This window comes from Lissotriton helveticus, chromosome 7 (genome assembly GCF_964261635.1).
Source record: "Lissotriton helveticus chromosome 7, aLisHel1.1, whole genome shotgun sequence".
Taxonomy (NCBI): domain Eukaryota; kingdom Metazoa; phylum Chordata; class Amphibia; order Caudata; family Salamandridae; genus Lissotriton; species Lissotriton helveticus.
Window position 1 is genome coordinate 165,481,300 of NC_136068.1, and position 23,816 is coordinate 165,505,115.

At 45.5% G+C, this 23,816-nt stretch overlaps 1 protein-coding gene across 1 annotated transcript in view; it reads right to left on the minus strand.

The window, feature by feature from the left end:
- Positions 1–23,816, minus strand: part of CSE1L (chromosome segregation 1 like) — a 399,917-nt gene that overhangs the window by 285,735 nt on the left and 90,366 nt on the right. The window contains exon 6 of the mRNA XM_078651858.1: positions 14,728–14,818. Within this exon, the coding sequence (XP_078507984.1) occupies positions 14,728–14,818 (91 nt within the window). The remainder of the gene's footprint in view (positions 1–14,727; positions 14,819–23,816) is intronic.

The window sequence follows — 23,816 nt, forward strand, 5'->3', positions numbered from 1 at the left end:
AAAACGTATGCACAGGCAATCAAACAAAGGAAAAAGGAGCTACAAACAAACCTTTGGACACAACTCCTGAAAAACAGTGCCCTCAAAGACAGCACAGCCTTCTGGGAAACAGTTAAAACCCCATTCCTAACTGATAACAATGCTGGCCCCTCTCTGGACGTTGCCATAATTGCAGAAGATTGGGTACAGCACTTTTCAGGGGTTTTTGGAGAGGCTGAGCCTGAAGACACAGCTTCTCCAGATTCTCTTCCGTCGGTGCAATACCCAATAAAGATACAATTTACACATAAAGAAACAACGTATGCCATAAAATCTGCAAAAAACGGCAAAGCACCGGGACCAGACTCTATACCCATGGACCTTTTTAAATCCCTACCTGAATTATGGGCTCCCCTTCTGACTAAAGTGTTAAACGCAGCAAAAGAAACTGGCCTTCCTGACTCCTGGTCAACTTCGATCTTGGTCCCCATTTTCAAAAAAGGCAACAGAGATAGTCCAACGTGCTACCGCCCCATATCCCTCTTGGATTCAACTGGAAAGATGCTAGGGCGTATACTTTTAAATCGACTCCAGGAGTGGTCTAAAGAGCAAGGGGTGCTCTCAGACCTCCAATATGGCTTCAGGGCCGGGCTAAGCACCGTGGATCAAGTCCTAAATTTAACATTACTTGTAGGAAAATATGTAACAGCGAAGAAATCTTGCCTACACATGGTGTATGTCGATTTAACAGCGGCCTTCGACTGCGTGAAACACTCAAAGCTCTGGACAATAATGCTACAAATGGGGATAGAACCCCCAATAGTAGATATCCTCCGTGAGCTATACTCCGGTGCCACGGGAAAGGTCAGATATGGAATAACAGGACAACTAACTAATAGCTTCCCAATTCAGAAAGGGGTAAGGCAGGGGTGTGTGCTGGCTCCGTTCCTATTTACAGTCTACACGAACGGCTTAGAGGCTGCACTGCTAAAAGGCGTTAAAGATCTGCCGGAAGCCGGATGTCGGCAGATTCCAGCGTTACTATACGCCGACGACGCGGTAATCCTGGCAAGAACACCCGTCCAGCTTCAGAGGGCCCTAAATAATTATTGTACCTTCATGACCAGTCTTGATCTAAAAGTGAACATAAAGAAAACTTATGTTATGCACGTCGGCAACAGAGGGAAAAAAGAGAAAAAAATCTTCGTGGACAACCTACCCCTTGAAAGAGCTAACACCTATCCTTACCTTGGTATATCTATTGATGAGGCGTTTAACTGGAGAGAGGCAATCAATTCCAGAAAGTTAGCCCTCATAAGAACAGTCGGCGCTCTAAAAGCATTTTCACTTCGTTTGGGAAAAAGACCACCTAACGAAATGATTAAGATTTATAATGCAAAATCCATCAGCACAGCTACCTTTGGAGCAGGAGTATGGGGCACGACGAATGTGGAACCACTCCAAAGAATTGAAAACTCCTTCCTAAAGTTTTTATTAGCTGTTCCTAAAAGCACCACCACTTTCGGCTGTCACCTCGAACTCGGAGTACATTATATATCGGACATCATTAAGATTCAGCCAATCATGCTATGGCGTAGAATATGGGCCAAGGAAGAATGCCACCTCACAAGAACAATAATAGAGGACTGCATGAAATTAGATCATATGAAAAAGATTAAATGGCTGGTATATGTAAAATCTTTTTTCATTGACATTGGCCGTCCGAGTTTCTTCGAAGATCCACCATCCGTAACAGACATCTCAAAAAAAAAATTAAAAACACTTTGTCTGTCACACCTGTCTGAACTCCGAATGTTGTGTGAAATAGGTAAACCCTCAGTAGAAAATTGCTTAATGATACAGCTGGTCCCAACTATCCAACCTTATTTACAGTATGATTTGTCGCAATACAAAAAGTTACTCCTTACCCGTTTCAGGTTTAATATATATCATTTCTTGGTTTTATTTCCCACACAGAATGTATGGACTCACAACATTGCAGTGTGTCCGTGTGACTCTATGTCCCCACAGTCCCCACAGTCTACAATTCATGTCATATTCTTTTGTAAATTTTACACGCAATTACGCAGGAGGTGGATATTACCACTATTAAAAGTTCTGAACATTCGTAGATGTCGCCTTTGATGACAAAATCTGTGGCACAGTATCTAAAACTATGCATTAGACACCGCACAAATTTATAATGACGTAGAACAGTTTTTACAATTCTTTTATAACGAATGAATAATGACTTTTTAAATATTTATTGTGTTTTTATGTACTTTTATGGTTTTCACATATGGAATCCGAATAAAGATATTTTGATTTGATTTGATATATATATATATATATATATATATATATATATATATATATATATATATATATATATATACACACACATATACACACATACACATACATATATATACACACATATATATACATATACACACATACATATACATATACATACATATACATATATACACACACACACACACACACACACACACACACACACACAATACCAAGATCCATTTACCTCAGATTCAGTTGCAGATTGAAACCAGAGAGTAAAGCCAGTTAGTTATGTATTTTTACTGGTTTACTGGATTCAGTGGCAACAAAATTCAGTGAGAAAATTAACAAGATGCTATCCACGTGGAGGCTTGCAATCATATTTTCTGCCTAGCTGCCTTTCAAGACTTTTTATTAATCTGATGGGCTGCTTGACTGGAGGCTTTTTATTCAAAACTACAGCCTTCTCCCAGTTAAATCCTAGCTACAATAGTAAACAAACATTGGGATCTGCAAAATCCCCGTTTTGTTTAAATGCAGAAAGAAATGGTGGGGACAAAATATTGTTTTTTTCCTTCTTGCATTTCTGCATGCAAACAGTACGCATTTTGTAGCAGTTAACCCCAGTGACATAAGAAGGGCAAAAGAGGCTTCAATGAGGCAACCTACAGCATCAACAGAGATCGTAATTGCAAATATAGTACTGGCACATGATAAGTCTTTAAAACTCTGAGCACATTTGCAGAACGATTTAAAGAGGAACTACTTTCACAGCTTTTGAATGGTAGCAAGTGAGCCCAGAAGATGCAAGAGAAAGACCCTGCACACCATGTCTTGCTATTGTTTAAAGGTTGGGTTTACAATATCCAAAGCTGGTTAAGGAGTGCTTGGTGTGCTCCAGTAGACTGATAATCTCAAAATGCCAAGTGGCTTTTAATTTATTCAAAGACATCGTCCTAGACCTATAAACTCCATGGTATTACAGAGCTTACTGATGTTCATATATTATTCTACAGTTAACAACTCAAATGCACAGTGACAAGGTGCCATGGATTCTGTCTCTGCAAGTCTAAGAGCAAGCTTGCTTCCTATTGTCAGAACTATTCCTTCAAGAAGGCCATGCACATGCTGTTGCAATTGTTTGGCGTGATGGTAGAGGTGTGTAGACCAGTTCCACTTTGGGATGAAAGCTAAACATTTGTTTGACAATTCTTTAGAGGGGGTGTGGTCTATTCATCAACGAATTCACTGTAGGAGTCAACAAGTGTTGGGTTAAGAGGGAATCTTAGATTACTTACTCTGGATACGGAAATAGGTAGGTCACACTGCAATGATAATCACAGGAACGGTGTTGGCTGGAGTCGAGATTACCAAAAAGTGTGATTTCCATACTCCTAACAATGAAGCCTATGTGCTTCACCTCATTAATTCCTGGGTGAAGCAGGAAGTAATGTCTAGATGGCTTACCGAAACCCCATCTTAAGCTGTATGAGTTCTTTACACACACCTTTTACAAGTCAATAACATAGCTTAACGAATTTAAGGAGGAAAGACAATAGGATCAATCATTGGGAAGGTTACCCCAGATATTCTGTGGGATTCAAAAGATAAAACAGTTGCATTTTTCTTTCATCAAGGTCTCCCACCTGCTCTTCACGTGTGAATGAGTGGAGATTTTGGGAATGAGTGGAGATTGTGCTAGCTAATATTAAGCTTGCAGTCATGTGGAAGGGATAACTTGTCACCGTGGTTTCCCAGTTGTCTAGTTACCTCGCTTTCTAACACCTTTGCCTCAGTCAGGATATTCAAGAGGGGCCATTAGCTTAGATGAATGCCTTTAGCTGGGTTGCAGTCTCATTTAAAAGAGATAAGTTAGCTCTGCATGTTGGAACAGGGGCAAGATACGTAATCTATTTCTCAATGTAGCTGGCAAAGTAAGTATATAGAAAACTATGAGCTTGGATGTCCAATAATTTTTTGGCAATTGTCTCTAGCAAAACTGGCCCAATAGCTGTAAATACTAGTATACTAAATGAAGGCAAAGTTACCTAAAGGCGATTTTTTTGTTGTTGAAATTTTGCAATTAGTTGGAGGCTATTGAGTAAGTCCTCTGCCAGCTATTGAGGAGCTATACCTGGCTGATGAGGCCCCAGCCCCCACCCCGACTAGGGCGAAACCGGTCCTGGGTTGCTTGCATTCTGATTAAAGAAGGACCTGGCCTGGCAGGTCGAGCTGGAGTGCTCCCATTGTAGTGTCAAGACTGAATTGCACATGGATGGGTCCAAACTGAGGGCATGGAGTGCAAAATAATGATGAAATTGGATGCTGTACAGAGTAATTACCAATAGCGGAGATTAATTCAAGCATGCCGTCCCTCACTTTAAGCATACCTTAGCATTTGAGAATGGCCATTTACACTGGATTTGTATTGCAATTTCTTTAAAAGGGTCTTGATTAATTCAGTGATTTTGTTGGCACTCAAAGATGTTTCAGCAAGCTTTCTTCTGGTACAATAATGTAGATGTCGATTTGAGGGGAATTCTACATAACATTTTATCCTTCCTCTACCAGGATTTATTCCTACAACATACTCTGGTTTCAAAGACTTTAATGAATCAATTGGGTGCAGGTCAAAATGTGTTCCAGCTTTAATTTCTTAAGCAGGGCTCCAACTCTTTGCAATGTTGCTGGAGAGTTGTTTATATTCTTGGTGGCAATGGGCATACAACAGTTTCAGGAATAGTTAGGAAAATACCTGCAATGCTAGAAGCATAAACGTCTGTCTAATCAAGGGCTCCAAAAACTCAGAGAGGGATCAAGTTAAAAAGAACAGTGGAAGTGTATTAGAAGCATGGAAGGCAAAGTAATTAAACAGTATGCGAGTATGGAGAGGAATACTTATGGAAACTCAGATGAGGTTAATTAGTCCTTGACCATTAGATCCCGCTCTGCTGCCCAAAAATGGGAGCACTGCTATGTTTTTTGTTCACATGAGCGGACACTCCTCGAAAGTGCCCTACATATAGTTCTGCAACACACACCATCACTCGGAGTGCCTAGTTCTACTAATAATGCTACTATAGCAAATGGTATACAATTTTGCCAGAATGAAGCAATTTATTGTAGGGCAGAGTACATACCGTAGGAATCACTGCGCATGCCTTACTGCAGAATCATTTGAACGTAGTAACTGGTTTACAGCTTATTTTGTGCACTTTAAATTCGTTTTTCAGATTTCGCTTCCTGCTGGGAACTTATACCAACCTACCAGTCTAATAAATAAAAACACTGTTTCCCTTCTTCAGCACCCAGTTAAGTAGTTATAATGGTTTGACAAAGGCTCACCACTGAACTCACTGATCAACAAAAACTTAAAAGACAGAGGGATGTTTGTGTACAAATGGCCTGCTACTAGCATTAATTTGCAAACACAGCTATTCATTTGATGGTAGCAGGAATGCTTAAAACATAAGAAATAAAATATATAAAAATAAAATGTTAAAAGTATTAAGAAGTATTTAGACTAAAGGACAGTAAAATACATACTTACAGTAAAAGCATAAGGTAAGTGAGTTTATGGACAGCCACCTTCAAAGCGGCGATTAGCTTATTAGTGTGGTCAGGAAGACTAAAATCGCATATTTCAGAGGGGAAGTAATTCAAAGCAGGAACACTCAATCACAAGGATTACAAACAAAGTACAGTTATGAACGTTTAAGCGGTACTGATGTTTAGGTTTAGGAGTCTGGGTTTGGGAGTGAATTACGAGAAACTTTGAGTGGTTTGTTCTGCGAATATCATTCAAGATCTAGATTTGCAATTTATATTTTAGTCGCAGAACAGGATATAGTAAACCAATCTGATTTCTACGACAGGAAGTATTGTGCTCACAGATTTAGGAAGACAGAGGAAAATAATTTAGGACGGTCAAGGTAAGCAGGAAAACAAAGGAGGCCGCAAAACCAGAAGACTGTTACAGTAGTCTTTCTTGCTCACTGAGGCGTGACGAGAGTTCATGGTTTTAAATAGAAATGTGTGTGGATTTTCCACACAATGAGTAGCAGGAACAAGCCTAGCATATGGGATATAAGAAGTTGGCTTGCATGCCAGAATTGAAGAGCACACAAAGATTTTCAGCAGGTGAAGAGTGTAGGACAGGGACAGCGTCAGGATAGATTTAGCTTTTAGGCATGACTGTTCAGGTGGATGAGAAGGAGATTGTATAGTGTTCATGACGACAACTAAGTGATCAGAGGGATCTTGCTTAATTGTAGCTGCGAGTGAGCCAGTTCTGAGGAAATGAGGGGCTGGTCAGACTATCGCAAATCGGTACTACTCTTTTGTCATTTCAGAGTCAAACATGTGAAGAGGTCTATCACATATGGAAGAAACAATCTAGAACTGTATACCATTTAAATTTGGTAAGGAAATTAGCATGCATTATAGGTCTGAAAACGGTATTAAATGATCAGCCCATTTAGTTACAGAGGATCAGAGAATCTTCTGAAACTAAGACCTAATAAATGAAGGCGTGTTTAATGGTCTGCAGAAAGGGCATCACGATAGGTCCATACTCACTGACGATAATCAAGTTTCATTTTAATCTTTTTTACTGTAACCATTTCCCAAGAATAGTTAGTGGCACTGCCCACTCTCTCTAAATGACTCACTGCCACAAAATCATAAAGGTTGGTCCAAATCCGGGGGCGTTAGAGGGCGCGCAAGCAGAATGGCCGCACCGATGTGAGGCTCCTGCTACCTGGGACCAAGATCCTTCTTTATCCTGTGCAAATAAACATGAAATAAGCTGTAAACGTGACACGTTGAAGATCTGGCCCCCTCTCCACTTGGTGTGAGGGAGGAAGGATTTGGTGGTTCTCAGCCGAAACGCTATGCATTGGAAGTTGCGACTGAGCTGACTGCCGGAAGAGGGAGGAGTCGAAGGGCGGCAGCTGCTGGCAGGAAAGACCGAGGCATCGCACGCGGCTGCTAGGCCGCGCGGCTGGCGGACGCCGGAGTACGGGGACGCAGTGCCGGAGATCAAATACACTGCGGGTGGCGGCCTGCGCCCAGATAGCGGAGACGGCGAGAGGCGGTAAGGGGCACAGCGGCGTAAGGAACGAGTGCGTGCAGCACAGAGACAGAGCCGATTGCATAAATGAAAGGCCATATAGTCTTGTGTGTCCAAGACGGGTGCGGGAGAAGCAGCTGAAGGGACCCCCTGTGGGAGACGGGTGGACACAGGGGCCCGCAACGCAGTAGAAATAATCGGACACTCTGAGGACCTCAGGAAGGGCTGAAGGCACCATTAGGAGCCAAAAGTAAACTCGGAGAGGCCTGGGCTAGCGCTGCGCCTCCTCCCCACCTCTCATAATAAGTTGGAAACGAGAGAGTGAGCTTGCAGCACCGCGGCGGAAGACAAAAAGACGGCGGGAGCGGCACGATTGAGCACAGAGCTAAACGGTGGAGGGCACGGGGCATCTGTTATATCAGAGCGAGGCTTTGCAAGGCATCGTGAGGAGCGTAGGACGTGTGTGGCAGACCGCCCCCATCACAGCTACATTAAGTGAGGCGGACCTGGGAGGCCAAGGAATTACTGGCAAAGGTGGGTGCTCCCCCAGTGAAGAACAGCAGCACCGGATGATGCTAACAACCCTCTGAGCTATACCCTGCGCCTGCTGGAGGCCCCGAAATTACTCTGTTGACGGCACGCACGCGGCAGCAGTGCACTGAAGGAGGAGGCCGACTTTCTGCCGCAGTACAGAAGCGGGCTTAACCAACACCAACAAAGCGATGCACTGTCGGGGGGATGGCGGCCCAAGAGAGTCACAGGGGGGGGGGGGGGGGGGGGGGGGTAGGGGGTAAGACCCCACAGGAAGGGGCATACTTTGCGGCGCCACACAATAGGAAGACCGTGCAGGCAAGAACATCAGAACGCTCTTCTTTCATTTGCGGGACGGAGAGATAAGCTAGCAGGCAACCCACACACACCTAAGGCCTCACCACACTAGAAAGGAGAACCAGCACCCGTTAAAGAATAACTGCAGCGCATAGCTTTGCTTACACACTCTAAGAACAATGGAGAAAACCGAAACCAGACAACCCAAACTGAGCTTTGACGCAGCGAAGAAAGGGAACAAACACGTGCAAGACGTTCGCGAACCAGAGACCTTGGCAGGAACCAGAGACCGTGGCAGACACCAGCAGTGGGGCCGCGTCACAGGCATCAGATATGAACAATATATTGCAAGAAATGCGTCAAGGTTTTGCTACAGTGGTGGACAAAGTAGATCGCATGTCGTCCAGAATGGATGCCATTGCGCATAAACTTGAAGACCATGAAGAACGCATTAAGGAGGCAGAGCGGCGCATATCCGAAGCAGACGAGGTCACCGCCAGCCATACAACGCAGCTGACAAGAATGGATAGGCTTTGAAGAACGATACCGGCCAAAAACGAGGATTTGGAAGCCCGAAGCAGACGCAATAACATCCGCGTAATTGGAATACCAGAATCCACCAATACTGGTAGAATGGAGGACTACATTGAGAAACTGCAGCTAGCAGCTTTTGGATCAGAAGCATTCTCCTCGCAGTTCATAGTCGAACGGGCCCACAGAACACTTGGACCGCGTCCAAAGCCTGGTAACCCTCCGCGTCCCATCATCGCGAGGTTACTGAATTATAGGGAATCGAGACGTGGCCCTTCGAGCAGCCAGAAATAAGTAGACATTGGCGTATGAAGGCAATACCTTCTCAATATACCCGGACTTTACACCCATGGTGCAGAAGAGCGACGCAAGTTCCTAGATGTCAAGAAAAAGTTGCGAGCGGTGCAAATAGACTATGCGCTTCTGTACCCAGCGAGACTCAGGGTGACGCATCAGGGGAAGCAGAGATTCTTCACAAACCCGTAACAGGTGGAAGACTTTCTCCGATCAGCGAAACGAGCTGCTAGGGGGGAGGGAGGCCAGGATGCATCGCAGCAACATGACCACAATAATGACAACGAGGATTTGTGATGAACACTCACCAGAACAATAACATATTTCATGTGGTGAGGATTGGTGGTCTGATAAGTAACAGCGACCGGAATGTCCTGATAGAGATATGACAGGTCCAAATCGACTCATTTGCTTTTTTGTCACTGAAGTTCCAGGTAACGCTCCCTCCTTGGTGAATAGCGTTGAAATAGTATGGGAAGCCTTTAAGGCCACAATCAGAGGATACTGCATAGCAAAGGGGTCTGGAGTTCTTAAAGATATACTAAAACACCCTGCATACACTAGAAAATGACCTAAAAAGACTGGAAATGGAAGTCGCCAGAGATCCCAGGGGCTCCACGCAAGCCTCCTTCAGGAATAAGCTTACAGAATATATGAGGAAGCTCGGAGAGAGGCCCAGTTTTGGGGTAAATACTGGGTGGTCCGGCAATATGGTGAAGGGGACAGGCCTGGGAAGGCGCTGGCACAGAAAGTAAGACAACACCGTTACAGTAGCTATGTAATGGAAGTGGGGGATCAGGAGGGGGAGATACACAGAGACACAACTGGTATACTTTACACATTTCTGGGGCACTAAAAAAACACTCTACACCACGACCAGACAGAGTGACCTAGATTTGGATGGATTCCTGGGAGATGTAGCACTGTGCTGGCACCATTTGAACATGATGAGGTACGTGAGGCTATTATGTGTCTGCAGTCTGGGAAAGCCACAGGGACAGATGGCATCCCAGCAGAATTTTATAAAACATATGTGGACCTACTGGCCCCTATTCTTAGAGAAGTATACGAGGATGCACTGGAAGTGGGACATTTGCTGGCTTCTTTGAGGGAAGCGCTCAATGTCACTGCTGAAGCCGGGAAAAGAGCCAGACCACTGCGACTCATTATAGGCCACTATCGCTCTTAAACTGTAATGCAAAAATGTTGGCTAAGTTGATAGCTACACGCCAGAGTTTATTAATGGAGCACTTGATATTGCCAGAACAATCGGGTTTTGTACCCGGCAGGGCCACTTCCAATAACCTGAGGACGCCGTTTGCCGTATTAAACAACGTTGCGCCTGAGCTGCCTATGGCGGCAATTTTTTTAGACGCCACCAAAGCGTTCGACTCCATTGAATGGGATTATAGTTTTGGAGTAATGGGAAGCATGGGTTTCCCCCTGCTGTTCTTGTCATGGATTCAATTGCTATACTGCTTACCAGTGGCAAAGGTCCTTGTAAATGGGCAAACATCACAACATTTTCAAATCACTAGAGGGACACGGCAAGAGTGTCTCCTTTCCCCATTGCTTTTTGCAATAGCAATAGCGCCACTGGCGGAAAAACTAAGACAGCACCACAATGACAAGGCCTTAAGATGTAACTTGCGCCAGGTGCTGGTCTCACTATACGCAGACGACATCACTTTATACGTCCGGGACCCACAGCAAAATTTAAATCAGCTACTAAGGGAATTTATTGTTTTTGGACAACTCTCGGCAATACAAATAAATTGGGGAAAATCGTGTATCTTTCCATTGACCACAGCTACGGTGCGATTTTCGTTGGATTTCCCCTTGGAGTGGTGCGAGGAGGATCTGAAATACTTGGGGATCAGGGTCACCAGAAATAGAGAGGAGCTTATGATACTTAATTATGGCACGGCCATGGATAAAATAACGGACAATGTCACTTGCTGGGTTGCATTGCCACTTTCCATGGCTGGCCGGGCATCATTGATTAAAATGGTGGTGCTCCCCCGGCTGCTGTATCTGTTCCTGAACATCCCTTTTCATCCGGGTGCATATTTTTTTTAGATTACTTAGTACGGAAATGTTGCGACTAGTATGGGGGGGCGAACAACCCAGAATACAATGGGAGGTGCTGACAAGGCCATATTCGCAGGGCGAGTTTGGTATACCAAATTTTGAACTTTATTTCCTGAGTGCACAGGCCCACTACGCCTGGTTCTGGGCGAAACAGCCGCAATACATGCCACAAGTGGCAGCAGAGCACTGGCTTGCGCATCCTACATCAATAGAGGGAGCATTGTATGTAGAAGTACCAAAAAGAGAAAGGGCGGCAAATGCCCTCACGAGTACCATATTGGCTTGGCAGCGCATACAACATAAAATGGAAGTACCCATGCTATATTCGCCCTTACTGCCCCTCGCTTACCACACCGCTATGCCGTTGTTACAAAAGGGTATCTTTAGGAATTTCCAACAGCGTACTCAAGTACATACTTGGGGTACTGTATCACGAGGGCCAATCCTGTAGTGTCGACCACATGTTCCAAACCACACAGAGGACACCACTAGATACCTTTGTCTACCTCAGACAGAGTTGGGATAAAATCGATCACTCCTGAGTTCTCAGCGGCGCCTCCAGTACAGCTCATATTGGAGAAAGACAAGCCTAAAAGATGGGTCTCACTAATACACAGAGCGGTGCACGCACAAATGGCAACTGCGGCTCCACCATCACGTAAGAAATGGAACGAGGAGCTAGGACTAGTACTGACAGACGACTAGTGGGAGTAGAGCTGTGTGCAGACCGAGCGAGTGTCGGCCAGCAGCAGGCTGAGAATAATTAATTATAAATGTTTATACAGAATGCACTATACACCAGCCAAAATGTATAGGTTCAAATTAAGAGATGACGACAGGTGTGATGGCGGGAGCAGACTTCCTTCATCTAGCATGGGGGTGCCCTGTCGTAAATGAATACTGGGACCAAGTGATTCAGGCACTGCGTGAAATGATAGACACACCTGTAGAAGCTACACCATTACTGGCCCTGCTGGGGTATGTCAAACCACTCCGACCTGAACACCGCAAATTTGCTGCGCTGGCGCTCCTCATGGCTAAGAGAAGGGTGGTGTGCCGATGGGGGAGAGGTAGGGCGCCTAAGTTTAAAGACTGGATCTCAGATTTGAGAATGTGCCAGGAAAGACTCAACATATGCAGAGCTGCTGCCATGGCCTCCAGGCCCAGAGATTTTTGGGCCCCATTGAAATGTTATTTACTAGCCCATCCGAGAGAAGAGAAGTGATAGCACAAAGTGCACTGTGGGGAGAAATGTAACAGGAGGGTTTTTTTTAGACATGAAATGTGCCAAGAAAATATGACTGTGCTAATTAGGAGACAAACTGAAGTCGGTAGGAGCAGATTGTCGAGGACGCTTCAAAATGCATAGATACAAGTTACATTTACTAACACGTGTAGCTGTATGGGTATGCCTGGGAACATCACTGTAAATTTGTAAAAATAGGATGCCTAGCTATCTCACTACCATGTATCACATGTTCTAAAACTACGCAAGCATCCTGTTGTAAAAACATCCGTTTCCTTAATATGTTTAACTGTTACGTGCAAGCTTGATTCACACAACCTCCCCTTCGCTCTGCCTGAACACGCCCATCCGCCCCTGACCACACCTCCCCGCCTTCACTATACCATACCCTCTAGTAATTTTCCCTTCGCTTCTGCGTTTGACCCTGTTAGTGATTCATACGCTAACTCACAGGCTCCCTAACCCCTTGGCTGGGTTGCCCAAACGGATTCATTGCATTCCCGGACCGTGTAATTTCCAGGTACCGAGACGCGCGTTTGGTCCTCTGTTTTTTCTTTCCCTCGTAAGACATAACCCTGGGACTAACGGGTCCTTTTCAATTGTAGGTCCCTGGCTGTCAAAACATTACTTCACCGTGATTCGCTCGCGACGTCTACCCTGACCTGCCAGAAGACTAAGGTAAATGCCTCACACTGTCGCCTGTGCATTCTTGACCCTACAGGGACCGAGTATACTTAATATCCCTCTCCGTCTTATTTTAGCTCTCGGGCAGCTAACTGATTCTCGCCGGATCCTTCGGATCAGGGCTGTTAAACGACGGACTCACAGGTAAGACCGAATTCGGAACGCTCCCGAATTCCCCCGCCAAATGTCCCCGCTTTTTCAACTCCTGATGTTAAGTTTCTACCTCGGGGCACATATATTAAAAACAGTCTACCGCCCTCTTAAAATTACTTTGGGTCCTGTGCAACCAATCTTAATTTAACATGGCTATATAACCCCTAATGGCTTGGGCGACAGCTCTTTGACTTAAAGGATACCTACCATCCTATTAACTCCTCATTCACCATTAGTTCGCACTGTTTGCCCCTCCGAGTTTTGCTCCCCTCCTCCCTCCTACGTTTGCCCTGTCCCACCCTTTACCCTTCACGTATCCTTGCTCTTCTATCCAGCCCTATCCCTTAGGGTTTTCTAGTTTAGGGACCCTAACCCTGTCCCCTCTTGCCCCACAGCACTCCAAAACGAGACAACCTCGTCCTGAAGATGGTCCACATTGTCTAAGGACCGAAACGTCGTCGACCCCACAGCGCAAACTAGAGGCGCATTTGGCCGTGACTCCATTGAAATTGTGAACTACATTATAAAAAGTCACTGATTCTATGTCACATCTTTTGAGCTATTCACTGTAAATTCCTCACTTTGCGCCGTCTATCGCTGTTCACCCTTGCACTTGCGTCGCCACATATCACTTGTATATATTGAGCACAAAGTCTTTCCGGTTGTCATTTGAATTATTTTATTCTGTGCTGTACATAATCATGTCTCATAAAATGTTTTCTCTCTTCTGGTGAATATCAAAATATAACAAATTAATTTTGAAAAAAGAAAAAATAATTTAATTTGAATAAGTGTCTCCTTTCTTTGATCTATGTAATGCTTTGTGCATGCAATACAAATTGTCCTGTCATTTATACCTTTTGGGATATTGTTTTTTCTTTATAGCTATCTCACAACGCATATAATTATTCCTATAAAGCTGTACCACTGATGTAATCGGACTGACTACTTGAGAAATATTTGCACTGCTGTAAAGTACCTGATCTGTATCATTGATGGAAGATGCTGAGATGGAAATGTTCAATTGAAAAACAATAAAAAGATGTTTTAAAAAAAAAAAAAGGTTGGTCCAAATCCCAAACTACAAAAAGCACTGGAAAATCTGCTTCAATTATTGACTTACGACTAATAATTAAAATAAACATGCTTTTACCATTTAATTAGAAGAGGATGCATGAGCAAAGCTAACCTTCAGAAATAAGTTTTAAGAAATATTTTAACAAAGACAGGTCTTAAGATACAGAAGGCATCATGAGACCGAGGAGAAATCCACTGCCAGCCCTCTCAGAAGATTAAGGAAGCATCAAATATTTACCAGAAGGCATGGGGCTTCAGATGTCAAAGGACTTCAAAAGTGATGGACAGAACTTGTGACCAGATGTTGGGGAAAACTAGATTTTAAAAAATATACGGACAGCATAATGCCAAACAGTCACTGAATTGCATACTATTATGTGCAGCTAAAACAGATTGCTGATACTAGCTAAGATTTAAATCTTTGGTCATAATTGCCAGAATAAAATGCCAAATCTGGTTCAACAGTCCATACCTTAAAAAGGTTGGTCAAGGGTGCTGCAAAAGCATCAAGCACAACCTTTATCTCGGTCCACAATTCATTTGATTTAAACTCATGCCGATATCTAAGAGAAAAAAAAAGTATAATTTTTAGTGCTTCATTTAATCTTTTGAAGTGATGTTGAATACCAGCAGAATATAAATACATAACATTCATTATAGATGATATACCGTGTGACCCTGTGCAGTTACCAGTCGCCTACTTATAATTATGTTTCAGTATTAAACACCAACAAAGTTAAAAACAAGTGCTGCAGTGCATTTTGATCCATTCAATCTCATCAAGCATCTAACAAATGTGAATACAATCATATTTATTTGCAGTTTCATAGGAGATTTTCCTCAGTCACAGAAAGTCGTTTTCAGAGGCGACGCATTTAACACATTATGTAATTATCTAGTCTGTATTGCTTGCTAATATTAAGAATGAATGAAAACGTTTAGAGTAACACAAACTTTGAATTAGGTTTACCAACTAGTGACATCTTTTTACCATAAAATAATGAATCACTTCAAAATGTTAAATTTCTTGAGGTATTGAAAACGGCATGACAACATAAGGAGTCCAAATTTGGCATTGACATGGAACAGAGCACCACGCAACGAAAGTATGTCTGAAATTGGAGGCAGTGGACCCATTCAGGGTGTCAATACCTATAACTACTAAGAGCTGATCAGAAAAGCTAACTCCATTGAATCTACAGAAATGCCTGTCTGCAATACTGTATAAACAAGGAAATAAGTTACTTACCTGTACCTGTAGCTGTGCTAGAAGGTGAGCGCACATCATCCAAAATAATTGATTGTGCCATGAATAGTGCCACCACTAGATTCAGGCATCTAGCTGGAACAGCGGCATTATGCCATCTAGGATCGCCTAAAGCTACAACCTTCAGGACGGAAGTACAGACCAAGATAGTAGATCTACCTTTTGATGGAGAAGCTTTGTTTAGCAAACACATCGATGATGCTCTCCAGGCAATTAAGACTGATATGGACACCCCAAATCATCAGTACCTTGCAATACAAAAAGGTACTCTTTCGTGGAACTCGAGGAAGAGGGCAACCATCTTATAGTGGTGTATACCAACAGTACCGCTATTCCACATATTCCTCCACTACCAACCATTTCGGTCCCAATACCAGCAACAACAACCACCATCGGCAGCCAATACCAGACTTCCTTCAAGAGGAAAATACTGACAAGGCAAGGATACCAACTGCCAATAATGACTTCTTCCCGGCACCGGCTACTCCCTCCCTTTTCCACCTAGGGTAGCATAACCAATCATCGGCGGCGCTGGAAACAGATAACTGGCCAATGCGTTTTAGATCTGGTTAGATTAGGACACACATTGGAATTCAAACAGACAACTTCCCCATCTCATCAGTCCAATACATCTACACCTTCTCAAGTAGGAGGTCAAAACCATGCTCAAGAAGGGTGCTATAGAGAGAGTTCTTCTATCAAAGAGAGGAAAAAGTTTCTACTACTGTTTCTTCTGAAGTCGCAAGAAGTCAAAGCAGTGTAGGCCAATGCTAGATTTAAGAAACGTCAACAAATACCTCAAAAAGCAGTCATTCCGTATGACTACATTGCAAGATATATTGCAACTCAACAAAGAAGACAGGTCATCCGCATATTTCCATATCCTCAATCCATCTGAAACATAGCAAATGTCTCAGTTTCATAGTAGGTGGCAGTCACTATCCATTCCGGGTGATACGCTTCGGTCTCATATCCACCCCCTGTATTTTTTACAAAGTGCTTTACACCTGTAGTGCCCTTCCTCAGACAACAGAGACATCAGGTCTTACCCTAGCTCGAGTGGTTGGTCAAGACTCCTTCCAACCAGGCTGCAAGGACTTCCACCATAGCCTGCATACACCTGTTCAACGAGCTAGGCCTCACTCTGAATCCGGACAAAACACTTCTTTAACTGTCACAAAGGAAAACGTTCCAAGGAGCCATGCTGGACACAACGCTAAACAGAGCATACCCCAAAACAGAGAGGCTACGAAAATGTAGGACTTTAGCAAGGCTACTACAAAAAAATACACTTTCCGTTAGCCTATAAAAATCTCTCCTGGGTATAATGTCATCATGCATACATTTAATCCCATATTATTGTGTACAGATGCGCTCGCTTCAAGAAGTGCAGGACATTCAATGGGCACAAGTTACAGGAACCTTCAACCTCATACAAATTAATCCTTCGATAGTAAAGTCGCTCACCTGGTGGACACAATCTGTAAATCTGTCAGTCGGCCTACCGTTCTTAACTCAAGCTTCACCTTTAGTCATTACAACAGATGCTTCCCTGGAAGGGTGGGGCGCTAACCTTCAGGATATCCAGGTCAGCAGCAAATGGCCACTTTCCCATTGTTCCTTCTACATCAATCTGCTCGAGCTAGGGGCCATGCATTCGGCTTTACAAGTTTCCTTCCAAGGTTACACAATACAACCACGATGCACTACATCAACAACAAAGGAGTAAAAGATCTCACCTATTGTCCAAGGAAGCTCGGCAAATCTGGGAATGGTCCATCCATCACAAAATACATCTAACTGCATGCAGAACACGTACCTGGGAACCAAAACGCCATAGTAGACACCTAGAGCAGATTACAAACATCTTGCCACAAGTGGGAACAGGACCAACAATCGCATCAAATCTTCCTCCATAGGGGCAAACCAAATGTGGATCTCTTCGAGACTCCCCTCAACACAAAAAGCCAATTCTTCACAAGCTGGCATCCTAATCGGGGTCGTGGGGGAATATATTTTCAATTGCATGGTCCGGACTCTTTACCTACGCCTTTGCTCCTATTCCTCTCCACCCAAACGTCCTCAGGAAGATGAAGGCCGAATCCTGCAAGATGATACTCCTAGCACCAGCCTGGCATCTCCAGCCATCTGTTCATGCAGCCTCTCATCCTTTCACAGGAGCAGCACATTCCACTTTAACCCGATCCCATCTCTGCTGACAATGAGCCAGGGACAAGTACTACATTCAGAGCCCAAGTCTCTTCAGTTATCGGCCTGGCTCCCAAGTTCCATGAATTTGGACATCTAAAAATTCCATTGGATTACAGGGACATACTAGCCAGAGCAAGGGCAGACAGTACTAACAGTACATATCGCTTAACGTGGAAAACGTTTTGTATATGGTGCAAGAGATCAAATGAGCACCCCATCTCCTTTTCACTTCAAAAGGTTTTCCCTGAACTTCTACACCTTGCTCAATTGGGTACAGCTCATGCCTCCACTAAGGTACATCTGGCAGCCATTACTCGCTACAGGAAATCACACAAAACACGATCACTATAGTCTGCGAGACTCAGTAAGCAATCCCTCAAAGGATTTTTCAGAACATTTCCACCAGTGAGGCTTCCTCAGCTTTGACAGCTCAACACTGTACTTTCACAGTTGATGAAAGATCCATTCAAGCATATTCATTAGGTGGAGCTCAAATTTCTCTCTTGGTAGATAGCTTTCCTCCTAGCCCTCAGGTTTTCACCATTCAGGAGCCTTTCTTCCAGTTTAGAGATGACAGGGTTATTTTATGTATAAACCCTAAGTTAATTCCTCAAGTCCAGTCACTTTCATCTTAATCAGCCAGTGATCCTTAAGTCATTTTTTTCCATCAGTTGACGAGCACTACACTTGCTGGATATCAAAAGGTGCTTCAAGTTCAATATAGATAGAACTAAGAGTTTTAAAAGATCCAACCAACTGTTTGTAGCTTGAAGCACACCGAGAAAGGATTTACCTCTAACAAAACAGAGCATATCTAGATGGCCAACACCATTCAATCCTGTCATCAGAAGACCGGTCGGGCTTTGAACACAAAGGTGTGTGCTCACTCCACAAGAGCCATGTCCACCTCCATGGCATTGTTTGCTGGTGAATCATTAAAAGATATTTGCAGAGCAGCAACCTGGAAGAAAGCACACACTTTCACACAACATTACTGCCGGTACTCAGAAGTCCTCAAAAATACGGCAGTGAGACAAGTGGTTTTAAGTCATCTTTTTCAATGAAGGTGAGCCATTCCTTTCTTCCCATCATCCACTTGATTCTTACGCACATTTTGCTTACTGTTTATACAATATTATCCATTATGATAGAAGATGTGTTGCAGTTACAGAAAAATGCGCTTTTTACTGCTCTGTACTCAGATTCAAGCATGTGAATCTACGAACGTTCCAGTGCGGGAGTAAGAAAATAAGTTATTTACCTGTAAATGTAATCTTTCATATTGTCACACGCGACTCGCCCACCTCCACAGGAAAGTTTGCCTTTATGCCTCTCAGTACAGTAGTACATATACACATTGGTGCTTAGAAAATCTGAGGGACTGGAACTTCTTTCTACAGGGTGGTGTAACTAGCTTGGTAGAGTCTTACGTTTAGTCCTTTTCTAACTAATGATTAGGATATGTTACTAAACCGAAAGGCCTCAAGGCTCTGTGGTCTGTCTATTTGTACATTACTTTTCTAAGGTACCCGGGGCTCCGATCGACGGGGAATTCTTTAAGCATTTGAATATATGAAAGATTCTAATACTAGAGTAAATATGTTCCCTTAAATATAGACAAAAAACATATACAGGCGAGTAACAATGGGAAGCAGCGGATCTCAAAGGATGCTTATAATCCTCACAGAGTCATCTGCCTTCAGCCTTAGGATACCAGTCACATTGGGTGTGTCACGAAAAACAACCAAGTGACAAGAAACTCCTTAATTTACATCCGAGGCAAACCAAGTCTGCGGATGTTGACAGCAGCTGCCCAAAAATGTCATCGCATTAAAGACCACTCAGCCAATGCAACAAAAACACAGTGACTAGCAGGGTAATAGTGCAGAGTGTTGTGCCAACGCAGAAAAACAGGTTGTAGTGAATACGAATGTAACGTAAAAAAGGAAAATGTGAATGTAAACCTCAACATTATTTGACATAGGATATGGCCCATGGGGGTCAGATGTTTCTGGACATTAATGCGCTGAGGAAGGCACTTATGCTGAAATGCTTGCGCCATGATGTTAAATAAAGTTGCTTCCAGACCGTCTCCCGTTGTGGCCTCTGCTCTTTCGTGAGGAGGAGGAAGTGGACATATTTTCTGCGCTGGCCAGTAGCGCAGTTTGGAGGCCCCCGTTTCGCAAGTTGGCCCGGACATTTGCTGGCTCTTGCTTCGGCAACTTTTGGTGTCTCCAAGGTATTGGATTGGCTGTGGCCCGCCTCGAGGTTCGGGGAAATACAGGGCAGTGGTGAGGAGAGACTGCTTCACCCTGGGCGGCATGCATTGGCGCCGCTGTCCCCGCCGTGGACGTTCCTGCGCTTTGGGGCTGAAGCGGTGCGGGGACATAAGGAAGCGCTTTATGTTACTATCACAAGCAGGAAGATTGGGCATCCGATAATATTACAGTCCTGCAAACCGCCCGACCATTTGCTGTATCAGCCTTTCCACACAGCACTTACCTGGCAGCAGAACACTGCATTCTGGTTGTTGCAGTCCGCGACTACATCGGGAGCTGCAACAGGTGTGAGAACATCGTGTAGGGCAGAGCCTATTCACTGCATTACTAAAGGGTGCGGGACTGCAATGTTACTATGTAGGAAGCCTCCTGAAATCTTGGGCGCTGAGGAAGGCACTTATGCTGAAATGCATTTGCCATGATTTTAAATAAAGTTGCTTACAGACCGTCCCCCGTTGTGGCCTCTGCTCTTTCGTGAGGAGGAGGGTGTTGATAGATTATATATATACACACACACATGCATACACACATACACGACACACACTACTGAGACCACTTTTTCAAATTTCTCATCCGTATGACTGCTGAAGTCATGCATTTATTGTTCAATCCGCCAAATGAAATGTTCTGTATCCAAGTCTAACTTTATTGAATGCTTGGGGGCACTAGGTGGCGCCGGACCAAGATGGCCGAGCGTCAGTGAGGCTCCTGCCTGGCCGAGCCGTTAATCATCCTCCAGTGGCATCCTGACCTGATTAAACTCCCTGTGACCGACCTAGCTGGCAACGAGACGCTGTGAGGACCTTGGCGATACCACTTTTGCCCACCTGCTGCCGAGGAAGAGCGCATTACAAGCGTCTGTGTATGGCCGCGGCCTCCTGATCTGCTCCGTGGGGACCACCCGTCTGGGGACGCCTGCCAGGCGAGACAGGGGATTTGCAGCCTGTGTAAGTGACGCAGCCCAGTGACGGAGAGAGGCCGCCCGGGGGCCGAGATTACAGACGCCTGCCCCCGATAGTACATCCGACCTGCTACAACCACAAAGCCGAGGTGAGGAGCCCCCCCCCCCTACTGTACCTAAGATCCGGCACGTTACTGCATAGATGCGGAGATACGGGGAAGAGCCCCTCCTGCCCCCCCCCCCGATGAGCCGCTAATCCCTCTTAAGCTCCCCCCCCAGTGAACATTCAACAGAGGCCATTACATTCGACCCCGGGTGGGAAGCTGTGGGGTCAGTGGACACGCGCCAAAAAGCCATTGTAGCGCAAAACTCACAGCGGAACACTGCGGTGCCTTGCGGAGTGGCAACTGACCTACCCCAGAGGTGGACGATCACGACGATTTGTGCGGCGGGCTTGTAGCGGGGGTGCTGAAGTCCCGCTGCGAGTCCGGAGGGCCGTTGCACTACCGCGCCTTTTTGCTGGGCACCGCCATTTTGTCCCTTGTGGCCAACACACGCGAGGCGCCAATAGAGCTGCAGCGCCCCAGGAAGCTACCTCAAAGACTGGTGCGCATAATGGCCTGAGTGGCGACGGGACTATGTGAGAGATGCAGGCCCCGAGTGAAGTCCGGGGTGCCATTGCGCTGCTGCGCCACCCTGCTTTCCACTGCTATTCTGCCTACCACAGTTACTGCGTGCGGAGCGCCTGGTACCTATAAGCCATAGGAGGCCGGCCTCCCGAAACGCGTCCTTGCAAGATACCTGCAGCGAGAACCTCCCGCATACTCACGCTCACCCCACGCCGTGGGCCCAGGGTGGCACCCACGACTGACCCTTCCGGATGCCTTCATAGCCTCGCCTGGTCTGCACCCTGCCGGGCACTGGCCCGAACCTGTGAGGTCCCCTGCATTTCCCCTGAAACCTCCGGGCGGAGACCCCTCGTACTCCTCGGGCCACCGCCAAAGCAGATCCTACCTCCGGAAGGAATCGTACTGAGAGTCCTTCATGCTGGGATAACTAGGACGCAGAAAGACATACCACCTGGAATCAGACGGTCGCCCTGCGCCCTACACACTGCATACTACGGAGCTTCCACTCCCTCACCTCGCAATGGGTCGCACTGAGGCTAAACAAGCCAAGATCCCCTTCGAATCCCGCAAGGCCCCCAGGTCCCAATCGACGGATAACGGAGAATCCTCGACAGGCGCCCCACCGGAGGACGACTGGAAAGCGCTCCTACTTGGTATGAAGCAGAGCCTCACGTCCATCGACTCCAAAATAGATGCTCTCAATATGAGAATGGACACCATGGTCGCCAAACTGGAGCAACAAGACACTCGCATCAAGGAAACGGAGAGTAGAATCCCGGACCTGGAAGACGGTGCCGCCTCTAACAGACGACATCTCACAACTGGACAGACTACTCAAGATCATAGCGGACAAAAACGAAGACCTAGAAGCCAGGTCTAGAAGGAATAATGTGCGTATCCTGGGCCTTGCGGAATCCACCAATACTGGCAGAATGGAAGACTTTGTGGAAAACCTGGTGGCAGAACTTTTTGGGAGAGAATCCTTCTCGGCACACCTCACAGTAGAACGCGCGCACAGATCCCTTGCTACCCACCCTCCCCCAGGAGCGACGCCAAGGCCCATCATAGTCTGTTTTTTTAATTACTGTGACCGTGATGCTGTCCTCCGCCTGGCCCGAGAGAAGGGACAAGTCCACTATGAAAACACGACACTGTCATTCTTTCCGGATTTTACACCATCGGTGCAGGAGGCAAGACGCAAATTCGCAGGTGTCAAAATTAAACTCCAAACCCAGGAAATCCCCTATGCAATGCTTTACCCCGCCAAGCTGAGAATTAACCATCAGGGGAAACAACACTTCTTCAACACCCCGCAGCAGGCTGAGGACTATCTCAAGCGTCACAAGAAGGCGACCTCCAGAGAGGAAGCGGACCGGAACCACTCCAGATCGCAGTCACCCATGTCCCAGCAGGACTAACATGTGGACCAGATGGTCGCTGTATGGAACATTCTCACAAACTTCACTGTGATGATGGACTACTCCTCTTTGGTGACGTATATTCGGGGATGAGTATTTATGGTCTAGAAAGTATATACTGCTCGGCCACACACCTCCGTACCACGTTTGGCTACCTAGCTATTAGCGTAGGGGCCTGTGGGTGCAATTAGGGAGGTGTGTGGGCAGGACGGGCGACCCTAGCGGTTCTTTCCCCCTAAGGGTGAACCCCTGGAACCCTCCCCCCTTTGGGTGGGGGCTATCCTGCATTTTGAAATGTGGTTAATGTTGTTGGGTGGGAACTGTGTACCCGGCAAGTTGGGGACGCCGGAGTGGACACACCTAGCTCTAACTATTGCATTGCTAGGAACCAAGGATAGGTCGAATATTCTTTACTGTACGTTGGCTTTTACACATCGATATGTAGACGATAGGTGACCCACAGGCACTCCGACACATTAAGGTAGCCTCGTGGAATGTCCGAGGTCTTAATAACCCCCAGGAAGAGAAGACAAATACAGGGTTATTTAGACAGGCATGGGGTGACGGTAGCTCTGCTGCAGGAGACGCACCTAGCGTCTGGGGGTACCCCCCAATTTGCATCCCGCTGGGCTTCATGCCATGTATTTGCCTCTTATTCTACTTACTCCAGGGGTGTGACCATTTTAATCAAGCGGGGAGTGGAGTTTACGCCACTGGGAACGGACACCGACGCGGACGGCAGATTCTGCATGGTGTGGGGACGACTTCTATCTCACAACATCCTCTTTGCGTGCTACTATGGACCCAATATTGACAACCCCAATGCCCTACTCTTACTGTGGGGTAAGATACAGGC